The sequence below is a fragment of the Meles meles genome, chromosome 16 (genome assembly GCF_922984935.1).
Source record: "Meles meles chromosome 16, mMelMel3.1 paternal haplotype, whole genome shotgun sequence".
NCBI classification, from domain to species: domain Eukaryota; kingdom Metazoa; phylum Chordata; class Mammalia; order Carnivora; family Mustelidae; genus Meles; species Meles meles.
In genome coordinates, this window is record NC_060081.1 from 48,065,366 (window position 1) to 48,087,935 (window position 22,570).

Below are 22,570 nucleotides of genomic sequence, written 5' to 3' on the forward strand. Positions count from 1 at the left end.
CTCATTTTTTTATTGTCATTGTAACAAATCACTCCAACCCTTGGGGTCTTAAAGCAAAAGTCATTTAGGACCTTTACATGGCTCTGAAGATTGGCTGGGCTCAGCTAGCCAGGACCACTCTGACTTGTAGTTAGACGATGCATCTGGAAGTCTTCCTCACTTACATGTGCTGGCTAGGGGCGGGGCACTCAGCTGAACTGTCAGCCAGAACACCCATGATGTGACCTCTCCATATGGCCTTCCTCTCAGCATGGACGCTGGATTCCAAAAGCAAGGGTCCCAAGAAAACAAGGTTTATGACCTAGCCTTGAAGTCCCATAATGCCACATCCACTGTACTTTCAGTTCTTCCAGTTCAGGAGGAGGGAATGTAAAACCCTCCTCGGTGGCAAGAGGATTGACTCATGTCGTCAAAGGAGCTCATGGACTGGGGCATAATATTGCTGGCTTTTTCTGGAAAATGATATCTGTCACACAAGCTATAATGAGTTTTCTTATTGTTGGGAGATGTACAGCCTCATTAACCGTTAGAGAAATACAAACTGAAACAAGCAGGTATCACTTCACATCCATCTGAATGGCTAACGTGAAAAGTAGCAATAATACCACTTATCCATACACTGCTAGTGGGAGTGCGGAATAGTACAGCCCCTCCAAAACATGAATCCTTTCAGAACTAAAAATTGCATGTGACCAGTAATTGCATTCTTAGGCATATATTCCAGAAACATGGAAATGTATTTTCACACACAAACTTGCACACATATGTTTGTAGCAGTTTCATTTATTATAGCCTGGACCTAGAAACTACCTGAGTGTCCTTCCAAGGGTAAATGGTTACACAAACTGTGATCTGTGATGTGTTAATACCATGGAACACCACTCAGTAGGGAAAAAAAAAAAGAGGAACAAACCAGTGATACATGTAAGCACTTAGATGAACCTCAAGGAAATTGTGCCGAGTGGGAAAAAGACAATCTCAAAAAGATTGATGCCACATTCTTCCATTTATATAATATTTGTGAAATAACATAATTATAGAAATGCAGGGAAGATTAGTGGTTGCAGGGGTGAAAGACTGCAGGGTGACTGTAAAGGGGTAGCCCAAGGAGTCTTATGGTGATGGGACAATTGGGTACAATTTTTTAAATTAATTTATTTATTTTAGAGAGCATGTGAAAGCAAGGGGAGAGGCAGAGGGAGAGATATAGAAACTCAAGCAGACTCCCCACTGAGTGCAAAGCCAGATACACAGCTCAATCTCACAACCCTAAGATCATGACCTGAGCTGAAATCGAGAGTTGGATGCTTAACCAACTGAGACACCCATATGCCCCAAGGGGCAATTGGGTACCTTGATGGTGTTGGTGGTTACTCAAGGCTACAATTGCAATTGCAAAGTATATACACACACTTAAACACTACATACATAAATGAGTTCGTGTACAAATGATTAAACCTGAACAATGTCTATGGGCTGTACCAACAGCCAATTTCTTGGTGTTGATATTGTACTATAGTTTTATAAGATGCCAACATTAGGAAGGACTGGGTACACATTTCATTGCAACTTCCTATGAATCTACAGTTATTTTAAAATAAAAAAACTAAAAGAGACAGTGAATTGCTTAAGTTTTTTTCAAAGGATAAATCTCTGGGGTGCCTGGGTAACTCAGGTGGTTAAGCATCTGACTCTCGATCTCAGGGTCATGAGTTAGTTTGAGCCCAACACTGGGCTCCATGCTGGGGGTGGACCCTACATTAAAAAGAAAAAAAATAAAAAAGATACATCCTTTGTGGCCTCTGAAAAAGACTGGAAGGGAAGTTGTGATCAAAGTAAATTGTTCACTGTCTATGATATAAATGATAGCTAATGAGTCACTAATTTGTGTTAAGCAGGGGGTATATGGTATTTGGAGTTTGAAAGGGAAAATAAATAGCATATCACAGGTGGTTGCAAGAATTACATGAAATCATTTGTGTAAAACCATCAGAAGTAAACCAGGTCCAACACAGAAGCTCAGAAAGGGTGATCCCCCCACCCTGGAACTTAAGGGTGGAATAAATTCATTTACAATTGTTTTTCGGCCCAAGGCTTACATTTGAGATGTGATACTTGGGAGCCACTAGACAGGGAGTGATTTCACTTTTATCAAATTCACGAGCTAGAATGGAATTCAAACCCCTGACCTATTAAGCCCAGTGCCTATTTTGAAAAGGGACATACACGGTGATTTTTATAGCCCCCCCCCTTTTTTTAAACTAAAAATTGATTGCCACAATTTAAGAATCAGGAGATGTCACAGAAAATTTCAGATTCCCATCTTCTTTAAAAAAAAAAAAAAATCAAAGTATCTGACAACGCTGTGCCTGCCTTCACACAGGGCAGCCCCGGCGGTGGTGTGCTCAGGGTGACTGGCGTTTAAGCCCATGCTGCTGCTGCCACATCTTCACCAGACTTCCTCCTCTAGTGCTCACTCGCTCCCCCTCCCAGTGCCACCCCTGGCGTCTCTTTTCCTGGAGACTTTCTCCAGCCTCTGTGGTCTGGTCTCCCAGTCCAGAACAAGCTAGAAATTCCAGGGAATTAACATTCACCCTCCCTTGGGGCAGCCCAGCATCACCTGATGGAAGCTGGGGCTAAACACCCCAGCTCCCTTGCCCTTGGATAGACATGTTCTACCCAGTCTCCCAGACTTCCTTGTCAGGAGTAAGCTCTGGTTCCCACATTGTTGGGGACCAGCTGTCTTTCCTGCTCACTTCACTACCAATGTTTCCTGTATCTCCCCAATAAATGACTTGCGCTGATTCCTTTCTTGCAATGTGCTCAGAGGGAGAAGGGACTAAACCAACGTACTGCGCAGGCGCAGTATAATGTGTGTGCGCCCTCTTCTTTCACAGGACTGCAAACCAAGGTAAAGGATAGCTATGGGGCCTTGAGAAGTCAAGAGACTGGGTCTGAGTCCTCCTCTCTACTGTCTTCCTGCTGTTGTACAGTCTTGGGCAAGTTCCCACCCTGTCCCACTCTGTCAAACGGCAGAGAACTGGCGGAGGCTTCCACATTGATCCAGCTTAGGTGCTCTGATGCCCTCCCTCTCCTCTTCAGTTAGCAGCAGCAGAAGTAGGTCCAAAACTGGAGATCCCTTCATCAGTCTGGCCCTTTCTAGTACCTCTCTCCATTCCTTTGTCCCAGATCATTGCCCTTCTTAAATTTAAGAACTATAGCGAGCATGAAAACCAATGGAGTGTTTCCTGAGTCCACTCCCCAGAGATTCTGATTCCAGCCAGCCTGGGTGATACGCAAAAGCCTGCATCCCTCTCAAGTTCCCACGGAATGCCAATGCTACCCACTTTGAGTATCATTGCCTTATAAGAAGCACCCAGAAACCAGGCACAAAAGGATCCATCTTTTTGCCTTAGCAAAAACCTGGAGCAGGTGCATGAATTCTTCAGAGTGTAGGCAGTTTACAAAATGAGGGTTTTACCTTCTCTCTGAAACTAGCTGTCTTGTGGATAGACTCTCCCCGCCTTCTCCTCCTCCAGCCACGGTTTTGTGCAGCCCCTGATTCCTAGCCAGGACCAGCTGAGATGACTAGGATCTCAGCTTTAAAGAGCGGCTTTGAGCCCTAAGCTCTAGTTTCTCCTCTGGCCCCTGGGGAAGAAATTGCATCACCTCCTTTTAAGGGCTAGTGGTGTGCTAGCTACAGTTCTCTTAGCCGAGCTGCATTAGTGAGACAAAGCATTTCCTAATCCACCATGTTGTACTGTTCTACCTGAAATAAGGCTCAGCTTAGAGACTGTGTGATTTGCTTTGAAGATCTGCCTATGGTGCTTTATTGTACTCATTATTTGAGTTCTCATTATCTACTTGCAGATTGGTTTGGATGAGTATTGTGTGCAATTATGTTCTTCTAGAGAATTGTCTCTTTTAGGTCCTTGGATGAGTAAAAAATTCACGTAAAAGTGCTTTCACGTCTACAGCGGAAGAACAGACCTAGCTTCCTGTGTTGAGTTTCAGTTTCTCGGCTTACATATTGTCAGGGAGATAATTATTAGTCTGGCAGATTTGGGGTCTTTTTTTCTGTCTGGAAAAAGAAAGCCACACTAGAGGTACTGAAATTAAAAACTGCCAACATCAAAATGCTGATCCATTCACCTGCTTAGCTCAGGTTTTTTTAAATTTACAGACAAAAAAAATGTTTTAGCGAATTTGTTCCTCCCCCAGTGTCTGCATAGTAGGGTTACAGATTTACTCGCATTAGAGCTTTGGAAATAACCACACACATGCACACACAATTATAGTTTATCTGTTTCTCAAAACTGATCTAGACTCCTTCACAAAGCTCTACTGACTAAAACAAACAAACAAAGGCAACTCTTAATTTAATCTATTAAATTCAGCCTACTTAAATAAACTTTGTCTATTAAAGTTCAACCACATTATGGTAAGCCTTAACTGATAGTTTTAGAACCTCAAACTTTCAGATTTGGCCACCATCCACTTCCTCTTCTCATTTCCCACCCCTCTCTTTCTTAAGGAGTGTAGGAGAATAAGGGACAAATGTGGCGTCTGAGAACTCAAGGTGATAGATATAAGACGCATCTTCTTGTTCCTCTTTGGTCCCTGCCTTGGCATAACTGCCTCTTCTGCTACCAGGACTGGTGATCACTGGTCCCACAGCTCTGGGCTTTTCAGAAGAGTGCCTCTGCTGCATGTCACAACTCCAGCCTCTTGTTTCAACTCTTGAGAGCCATCCTGAGGCTCCTCATGTCAACCACAGGCCTGTGGCAGGCATTTTTCCATTCCTTCATTGAGATCTGGAGGATCTTCTGGAACCCTGCACAACAGACAGAGACCATGGAAGCCAATAGCATGGCCTCAAGTTCACTGCCACCCACTCTGTTGTGCCATCTCTCCCGGAAGCCACATTGGGCATAGCTGTGGCTAATATTCGGCCAGCATTCATTAGTATGTCTATACCCATTATTAAAATATTGCAATATATTCATGCTTGTTGGTTAATAGCCACTGTTTCAAGTCATTGGAGTATCCCCCATTACAACAGCTCTTTACTGGGATGTCCTTACCTCATTAAAGATGGTAAAGCCCATAGGATAATTCCAGGACACAGCTCAACTTCATTTCTGGACTCTGATTGATCTAGATGATTCTGGTTATTAAATATTTTGAATATTACCCCTGAACACAGATGCATATGGCTGTTCCTCTCCCTTGTTTGTTTGGGGTTGTATGCTACTCAGGTATTTCTGAAGGTCACTGCCATCTGCTTGGGGTGTTAGAAGTGATGTATAATCAAGAGTTGGGACCTAAATCAAATGACTTCTCTTTGTCTTCTCCTGCAAACAATCACAGGCTGAAAGGGATGGACTATACGCTTTTCACTTCTGAATTGTAGACTCCATTGACAATAGAGCAACAAGGATTATGGACCAGCTACTGTGGCCACAGGGCTCTCTTCTTTGTACCACATAGGAAATCTATGATATGACCCACTAACCTTGGCCTGATTAGAGAGGAGATCATGAACAAGGAAATAGAAAAAGACACAATTTCCAAAACATGACCCCCATTTCGTCTGTGTTCCAACTTTGATTCTAGAAGCAGCTATCTTCAGTAAGTCAGTAATGGTTTCAGAAAGAGTACCAGTGTGTCTTCTACCACATGATTTGCTATCATATGTGTATGTGTCATTATAAAATAAAAGCAATTAGTAATATGTGTTTTGGGGGTATCTACTGTTTACCCAGATTTTAAGGAACACAGTGAGGCTTCACAGTTAGGAGGCAGAGCTTCTGCCTCTGAGGACTGTCATTTCTAGCTGCAAGGACAAAATCAACATCAGAAAATAGTTCAAGATTGAATGAACGTTAAATTCTCTCACATTTGAAGAGGAGAGATCAATATGGGCCCCTGAGAAAAATTCTGGAGTAAGTGAGAAGTGACAAGGACCTTGAAATATGAATTTCATATTCTTGAATTAAGAGTTGAATATACTTTCCCTCTAGGACTAGGAAGTAGACAGAGATGTTCCCCCAAGTACTAGCATATGCAGTAATTCAAGAAAAGGAATAATAAAAGGTAAATATATTGGGAAGGAAGAAATAAAGCTGTCTTTGTTTACAGATGATATGATCATCCATGTAGAAAATTCAAAAGAGGGGCGCCTGGGTGGCTCAGTGGGTTAAAGCCTCTGCCTTCGGCTCAGGTCGTGATCCCAGGGTCCTGGGATGGAGCCCCGCATCGGGCTCTCTGCTAAGCAGGGAGCCTGCTTCCTCCTCTCTCTCTGCCTTGCCTCTCTGCCTACTTGTGATCTCTGTCTGTCAAATAAATAAAGTCTTTAAAAAAAAAAAAGAAAATTCAAAAGAATTGACGAGAAAAACTAAAACTAATGATAATTATAGCAAGGTTGAAGGAGATCTGGTTTTAGACCAGACTTCGTCATTTTGCTGTATGCTAGCAATGGAAATGAATTTGAAATTATAACACAGTGCTGCTTGATATGCCACCCTAAAATATTTAGGCATAAATCTAACAAATCACATACTAATTTATTTGAGGGAAACTACAGAAGTGATGAATGAAATCAAAGGACTAAATAAATGGAGAGCTACTCAATGTTTGTGGATAGGAAGACTCAATATTCCCAAAGTGTCATTTCTTCCGAACTCCATCTATAGATTCGGTGCAAGCCCAGTCAACATCCAGGCAAATTATTTTGTAGAAATTGACAAACTGATTCTAAAGTGTGTGTGGAGAGGCAGAAGACCAACACAATAGCCAAAACATAGTAAAGAAGAACAAAGTCATCCAAGACTACCACTGCCTGATTTTAGGAATTTTATTTAGAAAGCTGTAGTCGTTGAGACAGTGTGGTATTGGCAAAAGGAAAGACAGATGGGCCAGTGGCACCAAATAACCCAGAAACAGACCCACATAAATAGAGTCAACTGATTTCTGACAAGGGAGCAAAGGCAATACAATGGAGCCAAAGATGGTCTTTTCAACAAATAGTGCTGGAACAAGTGGACATCCACATCCAAAAAATTAATCCAGACACAGACTTTATTCCTTTCATAAAAATTAACCCTATGTGGAAACACAGACTCAATGGAAATACAGGCTGAGAAGGGAGGAGAGAGGTCTGCATTAACCATGGGAGGAGAAAGACTATCCAGCAAGAGCATATAAAGACAAGAGGTGAGGGTTAAGACACAAACCCTCAGAAGCCCAGTCCTTAAGGTACAGGCAGCAGAGAAAGAGTCAGAGAAAAATTTTGAAAAAGTTCAGGGAGTTCTGAAGAGAATTAAGAGAGAACTTGTGCCATAGAGACCATAGGTTTAATCTATGGAAATTAACCTTCAAACACCCATTCTGAAGCATCGTTTTCATTGCATGTTTTCTGTCATCACCAGGAACCCGAAGCCCCAGTCCTCTTCAGTGAGGCCATCTGAAGTTCAGACAAGCCATCATGAACAGGAGTCACAGCCCCCAGAAATAAACTGAATCCTGGTTTTCCAGAGTATATAAACCTGCAGGGAGCCTTATCGTTCTTAAGGATAATCTTAAAAATTCTGTGCAAGGATTTTCAATTTTGTTTTGTTTTGTTTTTTTCCTCTGATGACATCTAGGATAAATAACATATATATACATGGGGTCATTAGGATGACCACTTAAACCCCTAGTGACCAAGTGCTAACACGTAGTTTCTACATCCATATTTCTGTCCACACTGACGTTTACATTGGCAAATTCAGTTTGTTGTAAGCAAAGGAGGAAAACAAAAAGAAGAACCAAAGATATCAAAATGATATCTCAGTGTTCCACATAATAGGGTCTTGCATTAATTCAAATACAGAAATGGGGTTGATCATTTTAATCCTCTCATGGTACTTGGAAATCTGAATGTGTTCAAAGCAAAACCACCTAAACAGTAGCAGTATGTATAAAATTCACCTTAAGAATAGCAATTTACTGGGGTGTCTGGGGGCCTCAATTATTAAGCATCCATCTCTTGATCTCAGCTCAGATCTTAGATCTCAGGGTCGTGATCTCAAGTCATATGTTGGGTTCCATGCTAGGCATGGAGCCTACTTAAACAAACAAACAAACAAACAAACAAAACCCTAGCATTTTACTTACACTAAACCATCATCTGTACATTAAATTAAAGTTGTGGGTTTGAATTTTAACAAATTTGTCATTTGGAGTGTAATTTGTACTTTTTTTTTTTCTTTTTGGTTTTCCATTTGCAGTGAACCCTGGTCGAGCATGGGAGATTTCTCCATTAAAATGGATCATGCCTGGGGTGCCTGAGTGGCTCAGTGGGTTAAAGCCTCTGCCTTCAGCTCAGGTTATGATCTCAGGGTCCTGGGATTGAGCCCTGCATTGGGCTCTCTGCTCAGCAGGGAGCCTGCTTCCCCTTCTCTCTCTGCTGCCTCTCTGCCTGCTAGTGATCTCTCTCTCCCTGTCAAATAAATAAATAAAATCTTTTTTAAAAAATGGATCTTGCCTTTCCAATAAATGGTCTGACAACCACCAATTTTCCAAGGCCTGTTCATGAGACTGTTTTGTTTTAAATTTGAAACCCTATTTCTCCATCTGGAAGCTGGTATTTTTAGATTGTTAACTTCGTTGCATTCCTTTCCTTTTCAGATAAAGTTATCGGACTTTGGCTTTTGTGCTCAAGTTTCTAAAGAGGTGCCCAAGAGGAAATCACTGGTTGGCACTCCCTACTGGATGGCACCCGAGGTGATTTCTAGGCTGCCTTATGGGACAGAGGTAAGGGGGTGGCAGTCATTGGGGGTGGCTGGACAGGCTCAAGGATGCAGTGGTTCTGAGAGAGTTAATGACCACAGCTCAGGGTGATGATGTTTGACTCCATATTTGACCCCATTCACTAGACTTGTCATAGAGTAGGTTGTGGCAGGAAGGGGAGTGGCCACCATCGAGGAAATTGGCACAACGTTGATCCAGAGGCATTTATCGAGGTCCTAAGCAGACACTGGGGTAGGGGGAATCACACAAACTCTGACCCACCCTCAGTGGCAGGCATACCCCAAACAGGGCAACACAACTTGAAACGTGGCCAGAAAAGCACACATGAGCAGGTGTCATGACTCAAAGGATAAAGGATCAGAGACAGCTCTTCAGAATAGAGGTAATATTTGGGGCTGAGCAGTAATGTTTTTCCCCTAGAAAAAAAATTATATACAAATATTATAATGCATTTTAAAATAGGGCACAATTTATGCTTCCCTTGGAAAAGAAGCAATTGCTCATAATCTGTTAAGGGATAAGGTTTGGTTATGTGAAAGTGAGGGGCCAGAAGGAGTGGAGGAAAAGTGTTCTAGAGAGGGAGCACTGTGAGCGAAGCCCTGAGGCATGCAAGTCTCCACGCACATGGCAGTAAAGAGCCGGTTCCAGCCAGCCGGGCACACAGCGTCTCCACACATTCTGGTACAGAAGGCGATTCTAAGAGAGGGGAAGCATGAAGACGTGGCATGGACCAGTGAACTAAGGATGTCAGCATAAATGAAGGCAGACTCTGCTCTCTTTCCCTTGTTTGCTTGCCCTTGAATGAGTAGTCGACTTGCTTGTCTCACTGTAGTCCCGAGAGCATAAATTCTCAGTGAAGATCACAGCAAGGGTTATAACAGGAATGCAGCTCACTGATAAGAGGTGTAATGAGCCTGGGACTGGGAAGTGGCTGTAACTGGGAACCAATAGCCCAGCTATGGCTTCTCATTGTCCTGACTTCCCATTCTGCAGAAAGAATTGCTTGTCGGCTCTTCCTTTTCTTTTCCCTGTTCCCTAAAAATGGTTTTGTAAAGCAGGGTTTTGTGCACGCTACTTCAAAATGACAAAATGTAAAGGAAAGAACCCTGACATAGGGAAGGAAGAGCTATTTTTAAAAATCAAATTAATAAAAGGATCAGCATATATCATGTTGTTGGGCAATGTAGCTTTTTGCAGTTTGTTCTGAATATGTCAGATGCCTTTTTTAATGGTTTAAATGCAGCTGTCTTCTCTGTGTTCATAACATAAAATTTGAGTGTTTTTCTTATCTGCCCAGATAGGTAACCACCCAATTTAGCAGTTAAAAAAAAAAAGAAAAGGTTCTGAACTCAAGCATGTTAAGATATTCGTGTATACCTAAATGGCAGAATCTTCACTGAAGTTATCTTTAAAAAGCAAATGAACACACTGTATGTTAGTTAAACTGAATTTAAATAAAAATAACAATAAAAATAAAGCTAATGAAGACCATTAGCAAAAACTGGGTAACTCAGCACTTCAGTCTGTAAATCTGGGCTTTAAGTTTTGGAAGTTTACAAATACCACCTTAATTTATAAATGGGTACGAATCTGTTGGGTCCCCTGGAAACATCCAACATTTCAGAATGTTCTCCTTGCCCAAGATAACCACTGGATTGTGCCCAACAGGTAGATATCTGGTCCCTCGGGATCATGGTGATAGAAATGATCGATGGCGAACCACCCTACTTCAATGAGCCTCCCCTCCAGGCCATGCGGAGGATTCGGGACAGTTTACCTCCAAGAGTGAAGGACCTACACAAGGTAAGAAGCACCATCTGTTGCTGAAGCTCAAAGATCATTCTTAGACATTTTTAGTCTCTCTGTAGCTTCAAAGACTGGCATTTTATACCTAGGAGTAGATCCCGGTTGATGGATCTGGATTTTGGAATTCGAATCTCCTGGATTCAGATCTCTGCTCTTTCTGTTCACTCAATGGTCAAGGGAGTCAGCCTCTCCATCTCTGAAGTTTGACTGTAAAATGGGTTACAACTGGCTCATCTGTTGTAGGGTTGGCCAGAAGAATAAATCAGGCACTCCATGAGAACTCCCTTCCTGAGCACTGTTCTAATTACCGGGAATATTGCAGCACAAGACATCAGATTTCTGACTCTTATAGAGCTTGTGTTCTAGTTGGGGAGGCATATAGTAAACCACAAACAGATGAACAAAATAATTTCAGAGACTGATATATGGCATGAAGCAAAGCAAACACTGTAATGCAATGAAGTATGCAGGAGAGGGGATTGGGAACTTGTTTAGGTTGAAGGGTAAAAGAAGCCCTTTCTGGGGACAGATCATCTGAACTGGAATACGAATAGAAGGAAGAAGCAAGATATGCAAAGAGCCAGGAGAAAAATGTCTGAGGCAGAGGGAACAACAGGTGCAAAGGCCCTATGCCAAGATGGAAATCTTCTGTGGCTGAGCAAAGTGAGCCAGGGGAAAGGGTAAGACATGTCAGGGAGGGGAGCAGGGGCCAGATCACACAGGGCAATGAAGAGCATGGTTAAGTGACCAAGTAGGGTCTTTCATGTTTTCCAAGGATTGCCAAGTAGGTTCAAGCTCAGAAAATAATGATGCTGAGTCAAAGAAACAGCAGTCTGGGAACTGCTGGTAGGGGTAGAAAGGCTTGCTGGGAGGGAGTGGCCATTTCCACAAGGTCATATAAAAAATGACTGCACACACACCACTCCTCCCCTCCCCTCTGCCTCATGGCACTGGGAGGAATTGAGTCTGCTTTTTAGGGGAGGATTACCCTTTCCCCTTACTCCTAAAGCTTAGGGAAGAGTCCCTATAGAATCACCCCTATAGTTGTGTAAACTTTCAGGAAAACAGGAAACTGCTTGAATTGAACAGGAGATTAAGAGTTTTACTGTATTGGACTAAGATTAAATAATCAAAAGTGCTAAAATAGCATGGTATCAAAAATAGTCCCACACCCAATGAAAATGGCATGGTGACTTCCAAGTCACATACAAGAGCAGCCTTAATCCTAATGGTCAGAAACTAAACACCACCCAAGATTGTTTTCCAAATGGATAAATAATATGTGGTATAATTTAACGGTGAATACTATACAGCAGTGAGAAGGTTAAAGCTTTTACTGCACACCTCAGGGATGAATCCCACAGACACAACGTTGAATAAAAGAAGCTGGACAGAGAAGAGCTGACATATAACTTCATCTCTAGAAAGGACAAAAGAGTCAAAATTAAGCTACTAGAAGTCAGGACAGTGGTGAACCTTTGGAGGGAGATGAGTATTAACAGGAAGGAGATCCAAAGTAGTCCCCTGGAGTGGTATAAATGTTCTGTGTTGTGGTGGGACTGGAGAGTAAATAGGTATATGTATATATGTGTGTACACACCCACCCCCCCACACACCACTATGAGATATGTTTGATATATAAGATATAAGAATGTTTGTAAGATATACTTACTGCTTCCATAACTTCTTTCTTCTCAAGCTGACTTTCTAGAATTTGATGTTGTTTGATAGGATGACTTAACTGGGAAGTGGCTGGAAAACCACTTTGGGGAACTGGGTTTCTGTGTTAGTCCTCAGGATGGGATCTTGTATTCTCACAGGTTTCTTCAGTGCTCCGGGGATTCCTAGACCTGATGCTGGTGAGGGAACCCTCCCAAAGAGCCACAGCCCAGGAACTCCTTGGACATCCATTCTTGAAACTGGCAGGTCCGCCATCTTGCATCGTTCCCCTTATGAGACAATACAGACATCACTGAGTAGAGGATTCTACTGGTGGAATCAAGGTGGAAGAGCTAGATGAGGACATGACAATAATTCAGGAGAACATGAGGAACATGAAAAAGGCCTGTGTACTCCAGCCAGCTGATCGGTGGGACAATGTGATGACAGGCAGGGTTCAACAGACCAGGGCATCTTCTTGTGTCTTAAAATAGGCATCTCTCCACTGACAGCTGGCGTGGTCATTTGAAACACGGCTTTAATAGTCATTATTATATTTTTCAGCCCTTCATCCAGCAAATCAGAAGGACTCAGTACAAACCCCGTTACGACATATCCTAGCCACATGCAGGGTAACGCATAGGATTTTCTATATTGAAAGAATAATTTTCTGGCAAAAAAAAAAAGAAAGGAAAACAAAAAGCACTTTTTTCTTAATGGTAGCAGTGTAATGTATTTTGCAATGAATTTGTAATTTTTCTGTACGATAGTTTTGATAATTTATAGTACTTTGATGTCACGTAGCCATAGTATCAGTTGAAGTAATACCTGTTTACTAGCAAGAGTTTGAACAAAGCCTTTCCTACTTTTTTATCCCTTTCAGAGAACCAACGATTCTTTAGGAACTTTGAATACTGAATGATTCTCAATCACCGTCAGCTTTAGTAGAATATCTTTCTTATCTTAACAAGTGTCTTATGTGATGGAGGAAGACTTAAGAGTGATGGTGATGGAGGTGCACATTTCAATTATCCAACCAAAAATAACAAAATTGGAGCCACAGTAGGTCACCAAGCCACTCCTTGGGATAAAGCTTAATCTTTGGAAAATTCAAATTTTCCTTCAAGGCTATTAATTGCAGACCAGTGTTTGCACAGCAGGGTGTTCCCCTCCCCCATGCCCTCTCTCCAGTGGGTGTGATATTCCCCTCTCCCCAAGTGTGGCCACATTTCTCACCAAGGAAACAGTTTTCAGTGCTAGGATCATTGGACCCAGTTCCCCAAACTGAATGTTGAAGGAAGACTGAGAATTCCAGTCTCACCAAGGGAAAGGAGAGAGAACAGGGCAAGATGTTTGGTTTTGTTTGTCACTGTTTCGAAAACTCTGTATGCTAGCACACCAAACTCTTGTCTGTATTTACCTTCGTACCGCAGTATTAATTGCTATTGTTCCTGTATCGTGCTGGAAGTCAGAACTGACTCTAGAGGATGAATTAGGAAAGGGGTATTTTACCAGGTGTGTTCTGACTTCAGTTGTGACCCTGTTATAATGTGTTTCCGACATAGGGGAGTTGTGCTGCTGACTAGATCTTCTTGAATGTTGATAAAAATGAATGACTACTACAATACATTTTGTGTTGCTTGTTGGATGAATTTGCATGTTAACTGTAGGCCAATATAGATTTGCCTTTAAAAACTCTGGAAGAGCTACATAGTCATCATTAGTTTCTATTAATTATGCATCAGAAAAAAAAAAGCCATTTGTTACCAAACTGGAAAACCAGAGGCTTTTCTTAATGACTTCAACATACTGTAACAAATAGGAATTTAAATTTGTGAAAATTCTCTGATTGCTCTAAGCATAATTAAGAATTTTTATAATGAATAGGTTGCTAATTATTTATTATAGCTAAAAAGGAAAAAAAGGAGTAAAATGACCTTCTACAGATTAGATTTTTGTCTTTTTCCCCCAAACTGGAAATGTCTCATGTTTCATAAAACACAACAAATCAATGTTTTATGTAAAATATTAAAATATTAATATAAAATGTATGAATAAAAATCTAAATCCAGAAAATGGCCATCCTAAAAGTTATGGAACAGATTATATTAATTTAACCAGGACTATGTAGAAGTAGAAAGAAAAAGAAAATCTTTTTTTAACCAGAACAAATATTAAAAACCATCGCAGAAAATTGTGGATTTTGGATTCCAAACATTTTCAACAGTGTAATGGAAATTTTTCTGTAATTTTCTTATCACTGGGTATTTTATAAATATTCATTGAGTTTAACAAAAGTTACTGTAGCTTAAAAGGTTTTGTGAGCACTAACTATTGGCAGAAACTGCACTTGCAAATAAAAATAAATGTTTGCCTTTTTCCCAAATGTTATTAGAAAATCCAATGATTTCCTAAATTTGTTTTCTTGAGTAATCAAGAATCCTTTCTCTGTGATCTTGGGGAATGCAAATGAGTAAGAATAAAGTTAGAATGTAACATCATGATGACATGAACAGAAGATAAATATTCCCATCCCTAGAGGTCACATACAGTGGAAGACTGTGGTAAAGATACCACAACGAGAAAAAAAATTACTGAAGTCCAGAAGACCACATGCAAGGAAAGCCAGATTCATGACTAAAGACTTCTACTCTCCACTTCTCTTTTTCAGAGATGCTGAACTGATCCGAAGACTTTTACCAACAAAAAAGACATAAAGATGAGATTATTCTGGATTAGAGTAGGTGTAGTGAAGGCTCTCTCGTAGACAGAAAGACAGTCTTGGGTGTCTCCTCCTCTTTGGGGGACCAGGGAGGCATTAATATTTAGCCCATGATGTTGAGAAGGACGCTTGTGTATATAGAGTTCATTGCTTGGGGCGCCTGGGTGACTCAGTCAGTTAAGCAACCGATTTTTGATTTTGGCTCAGGTCATGATCTTGGGATCATGGATGGCACTGAGCCCCACATTGGGCTACAAGCTCAGTGCGGAGTCTGCTCAAGATTCTCCCCTTCTCCCTCTGCCCCTCCCCCTGCTCGCTTGCGCTCTCTCTCTCTCTCTCTCTCTTTTCTTTTTCTCTCTCCCAAATAAATTTATTTATTTATTTTAAATAAATAAATCTTTTTTTTTTAAGAGTTCATTTCTTAACCTGGAAATTTCAGAAGGAGGAAACCCTAAGAAAATAGCCACAGGTAGCAGGCTGAGAAGTGGTGTAGTATATCATGTGCCAGGGAAGAGAAAGACAGACGCATCCTCCCCTGGGCAGGAAGCCATTGCAGGATGTGGAAGAAGACACCAGGTCTCATTGTCTGCATTGGGCCATGGAGAGGGAAAAGGGAACATCTCAAACCATTTAACCAAGTAATGATATGCCTAATTTGGACAGTGCATTGCAAGCAGGCATCACAAGGGGAACTAAAGGGAGATAAGGGCTCAGGGTGGAGCTGAACCTTACTCTAAAACCTACTGGGACCATCCACACCAAGACCAGTCTCAATAGCAGAGGCTGTAGTTTCTTTCTTTTTTTTTTTTTTAAAGATTTTATTTATTTATTTGACAGAGCGAGATCACAAGTAGGCAGAGAGGCAGGCAGAGAGAGAGGAGGAAGCAGGCTCCCCGCGGAGCAGAGAGCCCGATGCGGGGCTCGATCCCAGGACCCCGAGACCATGACCCAAGCCGAAGGCAGCGGCTAAATCCACTGAGCCACCCAGGCTGACTCATACGACAGTCAGTCACCTCCCCTTCTTCTAGCAGCATCTCCAAGGCAGCTGACTTCAGCCAGCTGTTTACTGGAACTTCCCTTCCAGGCTGCTCCCCATAGATTTGGGCCATGTGTTAGTGTGAGACCCCCATGGTTTTGGGGAAGAATCTAAAAGGAAGAAAAGAAGAACAAGAATGCATACCATGTTTCCTGTCACTACCTATCTACTGTTACCTCTTTCTCTGATACAAGTTTAGCCCAAGCAAAAGAGAGGGGGGTCATTTTGAATTAGAATGAGATTGATTTCTTTTTTTTTTTTTGATTTATTTATTTATTTATTTGACATACAAAGATCACAAGTAGGCAGAGAAGCAGGCAGAGAGAGAGGGGGGAAGCAGGCTCTCTGCCAAGCAGAGAGTCCGATGCAGGGCTCGATCTCAGGACCCCGAGATCATGACCTGAGCTGAAGGCAGAGGCTTTAACCACTGAGCCACCCAGGCGCCCCAAGATTGATTTCTTTTAAATGGATTAAACAGATGGAATCAGACTGAGTTATGGTTGTATCCCCATTACCCACAGAGAAGAAGACACTCAGTAGCAATTACTGAAAAATAAAATAAAATCATTCCATGAAGTTAACAACTCAATGAGTTCAGATTCTTTGGTTAAACCAGTCAAACGAATAGCACTGTGTCATCAAAGAGACTGTAATGAGATTCCAGGCAGAGAAAAAAAAATCAATTCAGTCTGAAGCAGGTACAAAATGTACAAGCAGGATCAGTTCTGTAAAGTGACATGATGTAGTACAAATCCAAATTGTTTGGGAAAGTCAGTCAACTTGAGCCTTCACGTGTGTGCTTCTTCAGCCACATTTCCAGGCCAACGAAATATATTAACTTAGTGTGGGTTCTACGAAAAGGAGAGCCTAAGATAGATACTTAGATACAAGTACTTTGTTCGGGAGAAGATCCCAGGAAACTCACTCAACATGGCAGAGTGGAGAAGTGAGATGAAAAAGAGAGAGAAGTTTTTTTTTTTAAAGCCTTTTTTAATGAATGGCTTACCACTCTAGGTAACTGGAGCTCAGTCCCACTGAAAACGTTCTGGGAGAGACACTAGAATTGTCCTTTTGGAGGTGATGATGCTTGAGTAGTCCCTCTCTACCACCTTCTATGCCTCATTGGCTGAGAGTTGCTCACAGGACATCAGTTCTTAAACTTCTATCTTGCCCTGTATAAGGACAAAGAGAGAGACTCTCTCTTTAAGAGAGATATATGGGAAGCTTGTACAGAAACTGTCAGCAAATGGCCTCTAAGAAGGGCTGAGAGAATATGGGCGAGAAACTAACATCTATGTAAATAGATCTAATGAAGGACAAAAAGAGATGTGTTGAGAAACTCTATGGGTTGCCAATTTCTGGAACAAAATACACTTTTTTTTTTAAAGATTTTATTTATTTGTCAGAGAGAGAGAGTATACACAAGCAGGCAGAGAGGCAGGCAGAGAGAGAGGAGGAAGCAGGCTCCCTACCGAGCAAGGAGCCCGATGCGGGACTCAATCCCAGGACCCCAGGATCATGACCTGAGCTGAAGGCAGTGGCTTAACCAACTGAGCCACCCAGGCGTCCCCAAAATACACTTTTAAAAGGAAAGGGATTCCTTATCCTGAAAGGTTTGCCCATGTAGCAAATGTTTTGGTAAGTATGCCTGATCATTGTCAGCAATTGAAAAAATTTAAAGCAAAAAGAGACTCCAAGATCTTATACAATCCATCTTAATTGAGTTAACCAAGGTTCCCAAAGTTAGGCAGTATCAGTAAATGAATCATACTGCCTGAATAGACCACACACACACACACACACACACACACTTCAATACTGTTAAGGCAGGGATTTTTTACCTATTTTGTTCACTCATCACCCAGACCAAGGTCCAGAAAATCCACAGTCAGTCAGTCAGTCAGTCAAATAACAAACACTTGTTATCTCATTGGTCGTATGAGTCTTTGCAAATCCTTCCCTAGCAGACAACTTGACAAGTTCAGTCACTTGTTTTTTAGATAATTGACATATTAGTTTCAGTTCTACAACATGATTTGCTATATGTATATGTTGTGGAATGATAAGTCTAGTTAACATCTATCAACAACATAGTTACAATTTTTTTCCTTATGAAAACTTTGAAGATTTATGCTTCATAACTTTCAAATACATAATACAGTATGATTAACCATAGCCATGCTGTACATTATCTTACAGGACTGATTTATTTTATAAAAATTAAAAAAAAGTTTGTGCCTTTTGACCCCATCATCCATTTCACCCAATCCCCCATCCTCTGCCTCCAGCAACCATCAGTTTTCTGTATCTATCGAATTTTTTAACTCTACATATAAGTGAATGTTTGCCATTATCTGAAGTATTTCACTAAGCATAATGCCTTCAAAGTTCATTCTTATCGCAAAGGGCAGGATTTCCTCCTTTTGGGGGATTTATTTTTTTTTTTAATGGCTGAGAAATTGTATGTGTGTGTGTGTGTGTGTGTACACACATATTATGTTTCCTTTATCCATTCATCTATCATTGGACACTTGGGTAACTTTTGGATCTTGACCATTGTAAATTTATAAATAATGTTGCAATGAACATGGCTGTGCAGGCATCTTTTCAAGTTAATGTTTTCATTTCCTTGGGATAAGTAGAGGAGGATTTCTGGATCATATGGTATTTCAATTTTAATTTTTTGAGAAACTTTCTTACTATTTTCCATTGGGGTTGCACCACTTTACATTCCCACCAACAAGGAACGTCTTCACCAACACTTTCTATTTCTAGTCTTTTGGTGATAGTCATCCTAACACGTGGAGGGAGGTGATGTAAATATCACTTTACATGACAACTGAAGTAGCCATAAGCCTTGGAGTTCTTAGCCTAATTTATACCCTGGACCCTCTTAGCTTGGACTCTTCAGGAAAATGTCTTTAAATGTGAAAGTAAAATACATAGGGAACCAAGAGAAGTATAGTTATCAAAATATTTTAATTTTGTCATTATTATGTATTAATTAACAAGACCTTTTTTTTTAAGATTTTATCTATTCATTTGTCAGACAGAGAGAGAGCACAAGGAGGGGAAGAAGCAGGCTGAGGGAGAAGCAGGCTCCCCACTAAGCAAGGAGCCTAATGTGGGACTTGATCCCAGGAGCCTGGGACCATGACCAGAGCTTAAGGCAGACGCCCAACTCATGGAGACACCCAGGCATCTCTTAAATAACAAGATCTTATGATGGGTCTAGTAACTACCATAATTTCAAAGTAATAAGCCTATGTGATTTTTTGAGATCTCTCCAACAGGTGTAATGCAGTGATTTCTACTGATGACAGTTCTCGCCTGTACCATAGTGGTTTGATGACTCTGTCTGTAATTGAAGGAAATGTGGCCTTTCATTTGAGGTTGGTAAAAACTAAAGGTGTGTTTTTTTTCCCATCCCAGCCCATGCACTCTGATAGTCACTCCCACCCCTGTAAATTAACCCCCCTCCCCAGTGGTTTACTGGGCGGTGTTGGGGTAGGGAGTCGTTGCATAGAAACATACTCTGAATTCACAATAAACTGGGGTGGAAAACTATGAACGCCAGGTTAAAAATCCCTACATCAGTCCCTTTGGTCTTTCCTGAACTTGGATGGCAGGTGAACTTTGAATGCACATATGAAGAATTGTGCTAGAACACCTGTCAGACTAGCTTTTTGGAGCATTTCCAGGTGCCAGGTATCATGCTAGAGACTGAAATGTACTATCATGAATCCCCAGATAACTTTGCAAGGATGGGGGAGCAAGTTCCATTTTCAGATTAGCACAGAGAAGGCTGGTGATGTGCCCAATGTTGCAGGTAGACTGAGAGCAAAGGCTTTTTCACCAGTTTTCATCCCGCTGCATCAGAATTGTCTGGGAAGCATAATAAAACTGTAGATTCTAGGTCTCACCAGAGAGGTCCCCAATCAGTCTGGGATGACGCTCTAGAACTGACGTTTTTCTTTTTGTTAATTTTTTTTAAAAGATTTTATTGGTTTATTTGAGAGACAGAAAGAGAGCACAAGCACGGGGAGGGCACGGGAGAGGGACAACCACACTCCACTCCCCGCTGATCGGGGACCCTGAAGCAGGGCTCAAGCCCAGAACTCTGAGATCACAACATGAGCTGAAGTCCAATGCTTAACCCTTAACCAAATTAGCCACTCAGGCACCCCTAGAACTGATGCTTTTCAATAGCCCCCTGGGATGACTGATGCACACTGTGCAAACTGCACTTGGAGACACACTGATTCAAAGCTATACCTGATGGTTTCTGGTCCCTCAGGTTTCTGTTCCAGGGACTTGTTTGTGCCCAGTGCCAGCTCGGACCACCTCCCCAGAGAAACACCCCCTCCTGAGCACAGAGCATGCTGCCTCCAAGAAACACTGCTGGTCTCTCCAACCTGTTCCCCCTACCCCCACCCCATTTCTCCATTTGTGTTTCTCCGCTGTCTCCCACACCTACTGGGCTTTGCCAAGTCTTTGTTAACAAAAAGATTGGCCAATCGGTGAGAAGAGAGTGGTTATAGTTTAGAGGGCTTTCTCAGGTTGGAGACCTGAGTCTCCCCTACCCCTGAGGCAGCTTCCCTGGGAGCTACTTCCTAAGAAGGTGGGGGGGGGGGGATCGTGCAAAGAAAGGCACTCAGAATTTAAATCAAACTCCCCCTTCCTCCTCCCGACAAAGAAATCTGCATATGGTTCATCTGGCTGGGCTTTTCCAGGCAGGCAGACTAGCAACCAGACCCAGCATCCTTTTGTGCCCAGAGGCATTTGTGGTTAAAACTGCAGTAAAAAAGAAAATGACAGTTAAGGGGGTAATGGAGCATCTGTGGTTTGTCTGTTTGTTTTCTCTCTATTTTCTGAGCTTGAGAAATAATGCGGGGACGTGAGCCACCATCTCAGCTTGCCCCAGGTACAGGGGCAGCTGTGAAATGCAGGACAGTGGGAAGGGCCAAGAGAGGAGCCGGGGCTGAGACTGGGGGCTGAGTCAGTCCCTCTGGACAACTTGTGTTCTCCACCTAGAGACCACTGCACCTGGGGTGACCCTGAGGCTCCCCTTTATTCTGCTTTGTTGATAAGATAAAGGCAGGACTGAGAGAAGTAAGGTGAGGTCCAAAGAAATTAGGCTGAGCTAGAGACCTAATTTTAGGACAACTAAATGGAGATGCTGTGATTAAGAACAATAATAATCCTGGTAATGTGTCTTCATATACAGACTGCATGTCGCAAGGGGGAAGGAAAACACCGAAATTTGAAAATTCAGAAAGTTGGGTTCTGGAAAGATTTAATTGATCTGCTTAACCACAGGGATGCGGCCATGTGATAACACTGGAAAAAGAGCCAGGGCACTTTTTCTTTTTGGAACAACCTGTGGACGGATATCTGTCAGTCATACCCCGGAGAGACTGAGTTGTCGGTTTACTACTGTATACGCGGCACAGAGCCTGCACTCAGTAGGTGCTCAAAACCTGTTTGTTGATGGTTTGCTGAGTGGATGACAATTCCAAAACTCATCATGAGTCCCATGTTTTGTGAAAGTGAAATTTTCAAGACACAAACTTACTTTTGTAAAAGTGAAAAAAGGAAATACGGAGTATACAGAAATATGAATCGGGTCTAAATATTTTTTCTGAAGGAGTTACAGAAAGCAAGGGTAACTCATTGATACATCTAAGTGTCCATTTCTCCCCCCCAATTCTTGGGTGGTTCCATATAAATAGGAAGTTTTTAAAAAAATATACAAGATGCTAAAAAGGAATGAGTTTGTCAGCTTTGGGACATGGGGTGACAAAATGGCAGCTGATAGAAGGTATTTCCTTTTCTTTGCACAATGTGCAACTGTCTTCCTCCCTGGTACCAGGCAGACACTGAAGACAGATGAGGCAGGGGGAAAAGACTGACAGACTGACAGAGAAGCAGCAAACAAACAGGTAATAGAACAACAATTGACCAATACTTACCAAGGTTTCCTGGGATAATGAACTCCTAAGGATATGTTCCTCTCAGCAGTTGAGGATTTGGGGAGATGAACTCATGAGTTGCCTCTCATGTTAGAGATCGTATGGGGGGGTGGGAAGATTTCCGTCCTTAACATCAGAGGAAAGGACTTCCCCTCTCCTGACTCAGATTTTTCAGAAAAATGATTATTTAGAAAGTGAATGAAATTTAAACTCTGCACATTTCTCTGGGAAGTTCCAGCAAGTTCTATTTTACTTCAAACACAACTCAACCTAGCCTTCATGTTCAGACCAGCTTTTTCATCTGAAGTGAAATGCCAAACTCAAGACCAGAAAGCATAAGAAGCCTTATTAGACCAGTCGTTCAAGAGGGGCCATTATTAAAACTATGTTTGCCAAAATAAATCCATGGGTTTTTTTTTAACCTGAAAAAACAATCTCCCTCTTTTGGCTTCCCTGCCCTTTCTTTGCTTTCCTCTTGCAGAAATGAAAGCCCATCTTCACCATACCCCTCTCTCCTCTGGGTGCCAAAGAAACCATGTTAGAAACCATGTTGTCTTATTGTTTCAAGAAAGCAGCCACATG

General features: G+C 41.8%; 1 protein-coding gene across 2 annotated transcripts in view; it reads left to right on the top strand.

The window, feature by feature from the left end:
* Positions 1-14,613, top strand: part of PAK5 (p21 (RAC1) activated kinase 5) — a 288,992-nt gene extending 274,379 nt beyond the window's left edge. For both annotated transcript variants that reach the window (XM_045981897.1, XM_045981898.1), the window contains exons 8-10: positions 8,671-8,796; positions 10,462-10,596; positions 12,420-14,613. In XM_045981897.1, the coding sequence (XP_045837853.1) occupies positions 8,671-8,796; positions 10,462-10,596; positions 12,420-12,575 (417 nt within the window). In that variant the 3' untranslated portion in view covers positions 12,576-14,613. The remainder of the gene's footprint in view (positions 1-8,670; positions 8,797-10,461; positions 10,597-12,419) is intronic.
* Positions 14,614-22,570: the final 7,957 nt, after the last annotated feature.